The 10000-nt window shown below is 43.6% G+C and overlaps 2 protein-coding genes across 2 annotated transcripts in view; both read right to left on the reverse strand.

Annotated features, from left to right (window-relative positions):
- The window catches only part of LOC127010104 (mitochondrial DNA helicase-like), an 11815-nt gene extending 10573 nt beyond the window's left edge, over positions 1-1242 (reverse strand). Inside the window, exon 1 of the mRNA XM_050883938.1 lies at positions 584-1242. Coding sequence (XP_050739895.1) covers positions 584-952 — 369 coding nt within the window. The 5' untranslated portion in view covers positions 953-1242. The remainder of the gene's footprint in view (positions 1-583) is intronic.
- A 753-nt stretch (positions 1243-1995) lies between these two features.
- Positions 1996-9050, reverse strand: LOC127010105 (uncharacterized). The gene is made up of 5 exons (XM_050883939.1): positions 8862-9050; positions 6942-7165; positions 4158-4300; positions 3081-3227; positions 1996-2640 (listed from the first exon to the last, which is right to left on the reverse strand). The coding sequence occupies exons 1-5, from the start codon at positions 8917-8919 to the stop codon at positions 2556-2558; spliced, it is 657 nt and encodes a 218-aa protein (XP_050739896.1). The 5' UTR covers positions 8920-9050; the 3' UTR covers positions 1996-2555.
- Between the last annotated feature and the right edge of the window lie 950 nt (positions 9051-10000).

Raw genomic sequence — 10000 nt, forward strand, 5'->3', positions numbered from 1 at the left:
GTGATTTCTTCTTGTTCTATTTGATCGATCAATTGTAAAGTAATCTTCCACAGAGAAGGAGGAGGAGGAGGAGGAGGAGGAGGAGGAGGAGGAGGAGGAGGAGGAGGAGGCTTGGCTTGGCTTGGGCAGGGGCCGGGTGTGGCAGTGTTGACAACTGGCTGTAACCAGTACCAGGCACACCTTCTGGGGCACACCACGGGGTGACCTGACCCACCACCTGGCCCAGCACACTCTGACCTCACAGCACACCCATGGCACCAGGGTCACCAACAGTGTTATCCTGCCCCTGGCCAGACCCACAGCACCCCTGGAGGAGGAGGAGGAGGAGGTCAGAGGTGATCATGTTTGTTATGCATAGAATGTGAGTGAGGAATGTGTCTCTCTCTCTCTCTCTCTCTCTCTCTCTCTTGTTTGCTTGGTGAATGTGAGTCAAGGATGTGTGTGCGTGTGTGTGTGTGCGTGTGTGTGTGTGTGTGTGCGTGTGTAGTAAGAGAAGAGAGAGAAGAAACAGAGCCTGAGGAAGGGCAACAAGATCACAAAGAGGAACAAGAGTGCAAGGCAACACAAACACCACCACAGTCACCTCACTGATGCTGCCAAGGAGGTACTCGGGAATATCCTTCTGGCGTGAACTTGAAGAGGAGTGTAACAGCCTATATTTCATCTGGTACAGGCTGTTACAAGGGTGCCAGGTGCCTCGTAATGGTGTCAGGATGTCTCTAGACCCCCACTGGACCCTTGGCACCACTCCATAGGGCCACAGAGGCACAGGAAAGCCATAGGAACGCCTGAGGGTCGAGAACGTGCTGGGGTTATGGGATGAAAAAGTTGTCATATTTTTCCGTTTTTCTCGTAATCCGCAGGTCGTGGATGGTTGCCGGAGGGTTCGGAGTAAAGTGCTGAGTCGCTGGTAGGTCGCCATGGCCCCCGCGACCCCTGGAAATGGCGCCATGGTCTGCAAATGGGGTTTAAATAAGGAGTCTGGAATCTACGCCATTTGTTAAGTCTTCCGTCTCTCCTTATTTTTGCTGTTTATAAGGCTGTCGCTGCTGTTCCAAAGGTGCTGTTGTGTGTTTTAAGGGGTTTCTGATGTGCTCTTTTCGATTCCGGGGGAGTTTTTGCGTTTTCTGGTTTCTAAGTGGCCGAATTTTTATTTTTTGTCAGGTTATATATGGGGGTAGTTCCTCTCTTTCTCTTATTTCAGTGATTTCAAGGCTGTCACGGCTGTTTCCAAGGTGCTGTTGGGTGTTATAAGGGGTTTCTGATGTGCTCTTTTCGATTCCGGGGGAGTTTTTGCGTTTTCTGGTTTCTAAGTGGTCGAATTTCCACTTTTTTTTCAGGTTATATATGGGGGTAGTTCTTCCTCTCTCTTATTTCACTGATTTGAAGGCCGTCACTTCTGTTTCCAAAGGTGACGTTGGGTGTTATAAGGGGTTTCTGATGTGCTCTTTCCGATTCTGGGGGAGTTTTCGCGTTTTCTGGTTTCTAAGTGGTCGAATATTCACTTTATAAATAACTTTGTATCCACGGTCACTTCACGGCTAGCACCTCCATCCCCTATTTCACTGATTCCAAGGCTGTCACTGCTGTTACAAAGGTGCTGTTGGGTGTTATAAGGGGTTTCTGATGTGCTCTTTCCGATTCTGGGGGAGATTTTGCGTTTTCTGGTTTCTAAGTGGTCGAACTTTTACTTTTCTGGGGCCTACGAAATAACCGTTTCAGCCCCCATGAGGGTTTGTTGTGGTCGCTTGGTCCTATTCTGGGTCTTGGGTGCTTTGTTTATGTTTTGTCTCTCCAACGGGGCTACAAATAGAAGAGAGAGAGAGAGAGAGAGAGAGAGAGAGAGAGAGAGAGAGAGAGAGAGAGAGAGAGAGAGAGAGAGAGAGGATGCTGGGAAAAGCCTTGATCTGTTTTGCTAAGATGCTCTCTCTCTCTCTCTCTCTCTCTCTCTCTCTCTCTCTCATAGTTAGGATAGACCCATTAAAACAACGCCCATAATTAATATTCTTTCTTTTATATACGAAAATAGTGGCAAAAAATATAATAATCTTAATAATAATGATAATAATAATGATAATAGTAATAATGACAATGATAATAACAATAATGATAATGATGATGATGATGATTACAGATGAATGAATGAATAAATGCGATAATTGAATACTACTACTACTACTACTACTACTACTATTACTGCTACTGTTACATACACACATACATAGATATATATATGTATAGATTAAGTATGGATAGAATATATATTTTAATTCTCTTCTTCTTCTTCTTCTTCTTCTTCTTCTCCTCCTTCTTCTTCTTCTTGTTCTTCTTGTTCTTGTTCTTCTTGTTCTTCTTCTTCTTCTTTTCCTCCTCCTTCTTCTTCTTCTTCGTCTTCTTCTTCTTCTTCTTCTTCTCCTCCTCCTCCTCCTCCTCCTTCTTCTTCTTCTTCTTCTCCTTCTCAAATCTTATAACATGACGAGAGACTCCAACTTCGCTACCCCCCCTCTCTCTCTCTCTCTCTCTCTCTCTCTCTCTCTCTCTCTCTCTCTCTCTCTCTACGCCATCATCTTCTTCTTCTTCTTCTCCAGCTGGTAGCCCGGGCTGATGTAGATGGGGTCATAGGTACTCGTGTTGAAAAACCTGTAAAGAAAGGAGATGCTTGCGTTAGAATGTGGGATAACAAGGATTTTTGTTTTTTTGTTTTGTTTTTTGGGTTTGGGAAGAGAAGGAGGAGGAGGAGGAGGAGGAGGAGGGGGAGGAGGAGGAGTGGTATTTGTATTTGTAACTTGTCTTCCTCCTCCTCTTCCTCTTCTTCTTCTCCTTCTTCTTCTTCTCCTTTCCATAATTCATTCAACTTCCCTCGGTAACCTTCCTCACCTCTCTCTCTCTCTCTCTCTCTCTCTCTCTCTCTCTCTCTCTCTCTCTCTCTCTCTCTCTGTCTGTCTGTCTGTCTGTCTGTCTGTCTGTCTGTCTGTCTGTCTCTCTCTCTCTCTCTCTCTCTCTCTCTCTCTCTCTCTCTCTCTCTCTCTCTCTCTCTCTCTCTCTCTCTCTCTCTCTCTCTCTCTCTCTCTCTTACACACCTGAACGTCGTAGCCTCCAGGGGGGGGGTGGCCTTGACCAGCCTCACGTACAAGGTATAAGATGTCTCCACTCTCGGGTCACACACAATACGGCCCAGCACCAAACGCTTATCTCCATCCCAGAGCTCCAGGCAGAGTGTGCAGGCCCTGGGTAGAGAGAGAGGAGGCGTTAGGCGAGGAGAAAGACGCAGGGGTAGAAATGTATACACCCCGCCCCCACTGGCCCCCAAATATTTCTTTTTTTTTACATCAAAGAGAACGGTTCATGGGCAACAAAAAGAGAGAAAAAAAAAGAAAAGCTCGCTACTCGCCGCTCCCCTAAAAGACAAAAGTAAAGAGTAGCCTAAAGAGATGATGATCGATATGCTTGCGTTAGAATGTGGGACAACGCTGATTTTGTATTATTTTTATTTTTTTATTTTTTTATTTTGGGAAGATAGAGGAGGAGGAGGAGGAAGAGGAGGAGGAGGAGGAGGAAGAGTGTTATTTATATTTGTAACTTGTCTTCCTCCTCCTCTTCTTCCTCTTCCTCTTCTTCTCCTTCTATTCCTTCTTTTGTATTGTTTTTTATTTTTTATCTTTTGGGAAGAAGGAGGAGGAGGAGGAGGAGGAGGAGGAGGAGGAAGAGTTATTTGTATTTGTAACTTGTCTTCCTCCTCCTCTTCCTCTTCTTCTCCTTCTATTCCTTCTTTTGTATTGTTTTTTTTTATATTTTGGGAAGAAGGAGGAGGAGGACGAGGAGGAGGAGGAAGAGTTATTTATATTTGTAACTTGTCTTCCTCCTCCTCTTCTTCCTCTTCCTCCTCCCCCTCTTCCTCTTCTTCTTCTATTCTTCTATTCCTATGTATTCCTATCTATTCTCCTTCTTCTTCTACTCCTATGTATTCCTTCTTCTTCTACTCCTATGTATTCCTTCTTCTTCTACTCCTATGTATTCCTATGTATTCCTTCTTCTTCTACTCCTATGTATTCCTATGTATTCCTTCTTCTTCTACTCCTATGTATTCCTATGTATTCCTTCTTCTTCTACTCCTATGTATTCCTATGTATTTCTATGTATTCCTTCTTCTTCCTTACCTGATGCCCTTTTCCTCCCCCTCCGTCATCCTGAGAGCGTCGCGAACCACCCGGGTGATGAAGTCCTCGGGCAGCAGGACGTGCACGGTGTCTGAGCCGGGCAGCAGCTTGTGGAGCCACTGGGATGGGGTGCCGGTGCGGGCCTGGGGGGGAAGAAGGGGGGTAGGTGAGAGGTCGTGGCCGCCAGGTGAGGGGGGGGGGAGGGGGGCGGAGATACAGGTGCCCCCCTTGAGAACAGTTTGAAATCGGGTTTCCATGGTTGTTTTTCACGTTTAAAAGCCGATTTCACAGTCCAATCCATGAAGTTCGTAAGCTCCCTAACCAAACACGAAATACTACAGCGTCGTATTATAAGATATTTCGCCGCCCAAGATCACATATTTGACAAGGCTTTCGTAGGAGTTGTGGGCATTTCCAGGAGTAGTTTTATGACCCTGGTGGTAGTTTGACCCTTCCTCTGTACCATTAACCTGAAGAAACACTCATTAGAACCCTACTGACCCCATCTTTGACCTTTAGAAATTGTTAATGTGAGAAACGATAGTATAAGACATTTCGCCACCCAAGAACACCTATTTGACAAGGCTTTCGTAGGAGTTGTGGGCATTTCCAGGAGTAGTTTTATGACCCTGGTGTTAGTTTGACCCTTCCTCTGTACCGTGAACCTGAAGAAACACTCACTAGAACCCGACTGACCCCCTCTTTGACCTTTAGAAATTGTAATGTGAGAAACGATAGTATATTACAAGACATTTCGCCGCCCGAGAACACCTATTTGACAAGGCTTTCGTAGGAGTTGTGGGCATTTCCAGGAGTAGTTTTATGACCCTGGTGTTAGTTTGACCCTTCCTCTGTACCGTGAACCTAAGGAAGCACTCAATGGAACCCGACTGACCCCATCTTTGACCTTTAGAAATTGTAATGTGAGAAACGATAGTATATTACAAGACATTTCGCCGCCCAAGAACACATATTTGGCAAGGCTTTCGTAGGAGTTGTGGGCATTTCCAGGGGCAGTTTTATGACCCTGGTGGTAGTGTGACCCTTCCTCTGTACCGTGAAGCTAAGAACACATATTTGACAAGGCTTTCGTAGGAGTTGTGGGCATTTCCAGGGGCAGTTTTATGACCCTGGTGGTAGTGTGACCCTTCCTCTGTACCGTGAAGCTAAGAACACATATTTGACAAGGCTTTCGTAGGAGTTGTGGGCATTTCCAGGAGTAGTTTTATGACCCTGATGGTAGTGTGACCCTTCCTCTGTACCGTGAAGCTAAGAACACATATTTGACAAGGCTTTCGTAGGAGTTGTGGGCATTTCCAGGAGTAGTTTTATGACCCTGGTGGTAGTTTGACCCTTCCTCTGTACCGTGAAGCTAAGAACACATATTTGACAAGGCTTTCGTAGGAGTTGTGGGCATTTCCAGGAGTAGTTTTATGACCCTGGTGGTAGTGTGACCCTTCCTCTGTACCGTGAACCTAAGGAAACACTCATTGGAACCCGACTGACCCCCTCTTTAACCTTTAGAAAACGCCTTGTAAAGTGTTTGGTGTTGATATAAAAAGAGGGAAACTTTAGAAAACCACGCTAGAAATCTCTTTAGTATCTGGGATTGAGTAGAAATAACGAATATATAGTTTGTTTAGGGCGCTCACAATAACTGCATGTGTTGAACTGTTAAACTGGCCCCAAGGTACAGCAGAGGGGTCAAACTACCACCAGGGTCATGAATGTAGCTCTGGAAATGCCCAATACCCCTACCAAAACCCTGACGAATGTGAGTGTGTGAGCGGCGAAGCGTCTGAGAATATGGTCATTCAATCCCTTATTTAAAGAGGCCGGTAGGTCTGTACAAGGCAGCTCCTTTGAACCTAAGCTCCCGTGTATCTGCCCCACCTAATATCGCTGTCCATGAAGTTATCTAATCTATTTTTGATTGTGATAATTGTATTGGCACTCACCACATGACTGCTAAGCCTATTCCACTCATCCACCACTCTGTTAGTAGGCCTAAACCAATTCTCTCCTATGACCCTGTTGAATCTGAATGTGTCCAGTTTAAACCCATTACTACGTGTCCTACCCGGTTCTCTTACCAACAAAACCTTATGAATGTCTCCCTTATTAAAGCCCTTCATCCATTTATAAACCTCGATCATGTCTCCACGCACCCTTCACCTTTCTAGAGAATGCAAGTTTAACTGTTTGAGTCTTTCCTCGTATGGCAAGTTTCGTAACCCCTGAATCATCTTAGTCTTCCTCCTCTGCACCGATTCTAACATTCTGATATCCATTCTATAGTAAGGTGACCAGAACTGAACCGCATAGTCAAGATTCTCTCTCTCTCTCTCTCTCTCTCTCTCTCTCTCTCTCTCTCTCTCTCTCTCTCTCTCTCTCTCTCTCTCTCTCTCTCTCTCTGCACCGATTCTAACATTCTGATATCCATTCTATAGTAAGGTGACCAGAACTAAACCGCATAGTCAAGATTCTCTCTCTCTCTCTCTCTCTCTCTCTCTCTCTCTCTCTCTCTCTCTCTCTCTCTCTCTCTCTCTCTCTCTCTCTCTCTCTCTCTCTCTCTCTCTCTCTCTCTCTCATTGTATATTTGTGTTTCGTCTTGCGCTTGTTTTGTATGCGTGTGTGTGTGTGTGTGTGTGTGTGTGTGTGTGTGTGTGTGAAGAACAAAGAAATGAAAGGAAGGGTCAGCACTACTACTACTACTACTACTACTACTACTACCACTACTACTACTACTACTACTACTTCTACCAGCACAACCACAACTCTCACCTTCTCCTGTATTTTAATCTTGCACGGCGCGAGTGAATTCCTCCGCGCCGACCTGTTATTGTTATTGTTCTTGTTGTTATTGCTGTTATCATCATCGTTGTTCTTGTTATTGTTAGCCAGAACCCTCAGCTTGGTCCTGCGCGCCCTCTCCAGCAGGTTAAGCAGGTGTCGGGCAAGCAGGGCAGCGGCGGCCTCGTCTGCTTCACCGGGAAAGTCGAAGAATTCTGTTTCGGAGGAGAGAGAGAGAGAGAGGGAAGGGGAGTTTAGAGGCGAGTTTTTTTTTGTTGTTATTTGTTTTGTTATTGTTATTGTTACTACTGTTCCCTGCTGTTGTTGTTGTTGTTGTTATTTCTACTTGCTGTTTTTCTTATCATTATCATCTTAGGAGAATTATCATGGGAGGAAGAAATCATGGAGAGAAAGAAGGAGTTTACGAAGGACGGAGAGAAATTTATGAAGAAGGAGGAAATTGATGAAGGACGGAGAGAAATGTAGGAAAGAATTGATGGAGGAAGAAGAGAAAGATAGGAGGGAAGGAGAATAGAAAGGACAGAAGTTGATGAAGGAAGGAAGGAAGGAAGGAAGGAAGGAAGGAAGGAAGGAAGAAGTTGATGAAGAAAGGAAGGAAGGAAGAAGTTGATGAAGGAAGGAAGGAAGGAAGGAAGGAAGAAGTTGGTGAAGGAAGGATGGAAGGAAGGATTTGATAAAAGGAAGGAAGGGAGGAAGAATTTGATATAAGGAAGGAAGGAAGGAAGAACTTGATGAAGGAAGGAAGGAAGAATTTGATAAAAGGAAGGAAGGAAGGAAGAATTTGATATAAGGAAGGAAGGAAGGAAGAACTTGATGAAGGAAGGAAGAAAGAAAGGAAGGAAGAACTTGATGAAGGAAGGAAGGAAGGAAGGAAGAATTTGATTTAAGGAAGGAAGGAAGGAAGGAAGGAAGGAAGGAAGGAAGGAAGAATTTGATTTAAGGAAGGAAGGAAGGAAGGAAGAAGAATTTGATGAAGGAAGGAAGGAAGGAAGGAAGGAGGGAAGGAAGGAGGAAGAATTTGATGAAGGAAGGAAGGAAGGAAGGAAGGAAGGAAGAATTTGATGAAGGAAGGAAGGAGGAAAAAGTTAATGAAGAAAGAATGTGATGAAGGAAACTATGCATGGAATTTTACGTACACAAAGAATCAATGAACGTAATGTATGTGTGTATGTATGTATGTATGTATATATGTATTTTTTATTTATTTATTTTTTATTTTTTTGCGTGCCAGCCTATAGAACCAGCCCGTCATGGCGCAGGCAAGTGTTTATAGTGGCGCCATCTTAGATATATGTATGTATGTATATATGTATGTATGTATGTATGTACGTGTGTACGTATGTGTGTGTGATATTTATGAAGTGGAATCGTTTTATAGCAAAGAGGAAGAAGAGCATTTAGTATTGTGTTCTTTTGTATTGTTGTTGATGTTGTTGTTGTTGTATTTAAATGGTTATTCTTTTCACTATTACGTTCTTTCATTGTTACGGGAAAATAATAGTAGTAGTAGTAGTAGTAGTAGTAGTAGTAGTAGTAGTAGTAGTAGTAGTAGTAGTAGTAGTAGTAGTAGTAGAAGTAGTAGTAGAAGAAGAAGAGAAAGAAAGAGAAGAATAAGAATAAGAATAAGAAAAAGAAAAAGAAGAAAAAATAAATTATATGAAAGACGTAAAAAAATAACTTGTTTAGCTATTATTATTATTATTATTATTATTATTATTATTATTATTATTATTATTATTATCATCAATATTACTCTCATAGGAAGAATATAATAGTAGAAATAGTAGTAGTAATAGTAAAAATAGATGTAGTTATAAAATCAATAAAAATAATAATAATAATAATAATAATAATAATAATAATAATAATATCGCTAATTATCACACTTACCGGAGTCCACAGGTGACATATGCGCCTTGTAAGTGTTGGGTCTGGGTCCACGAAGCATCTTGAAGTAGACACATACACACACACACACACGTACACTCTCTCACTTAACGCCACCGAAAGCCAAAAGTACCGTAGAATCCCTCCTTCCAGTACCTCGTCTCAACCTCCTCTGAAACCAAACTCGGACGCAGCCCTCTTTATATACCCTCGAGGTCGTGACGTCATCGCCCCACCCCGGTATGGCGACAGCTGATTGGTTGGCAAGTCTCGTAGTTATTAATGTTATGTTAGCATGTTAAGTGTGTGTGTGTGTGTGTGTGTGTGTGTGTGTGTGTGTGTGTGTAGATAAGTGAGATTTGTCTGGTATATGGTGATTCTGTTATATACGTCAATGAGAGAGAGAGAGAGAGAGAGAGGTGGACTGACTGACCTATCGTAACACACACACGCACGCACGCACGCACGCACAACCATAATACGACTTTTACATTAGGTACCTACTCTCTCTCTCTCTCTCTCTCTCTCTCTCTCTCTCTCTCTCTCTCCTCCCTACAACTTCTATTTTCAACCTCCTCCTCCTCCTCCTCCTCCTCCTCCTCCTCCTCCACCTTTCATAATGGCATTGACAGTTCAGTGCCAAAACAACAACAACAACAACAACAGGACATATATGAACGATAAAAATTAAATATAGTAATAGTAGTAGTAGTAGTAGTTGTTGTTGTTGTAGTAGTAGTAGTAGTAGTAGTAGTAGTAGTTGTTGTTGTAGTAGTAGTAGTAATAGTAGTAGTAATAGTAGTAGTAGAAAAAAATTAAGAAAGGAAGAAGATGAAGAAGAAAGAAGATGAAGAGAAGGAGGAGGAGGAGGAGGAGGAGGAGGAGGAGAGGAAGACCATCTCAGCACCACCACCATAGTTACAAGCACTCACGTCACCACCACCATCACCACCACCACCATCACCACCACCATCACCACCACCATCACCACCACCACCACCACCACCACCACGACAACGACGCTATTCATCACCACCACCACCACCAACACCACCACCACATGATCTGTCGCCTTGCTGGAGCCATGAGATTTGTGGGCGTCCCCTTTTCCTCCACGTGCCGCTGTCTCCCACGGCAACACC

This window comes from Eriocheir sinensis, chromosome 42 (genome assembly GCF_024679095.1).
Source record: "Eriocheir sinensis breed Jianghai 21 chromosome 42, ASM2467909v1, whole genome shotgun sequence".
Taxonomy (NCBI): Eukaryota; Metazoa; Arthropoda; class Malacostraca; order Decapoda; family Varunidae; genus Eriocheir; species Eriocheir sinensis.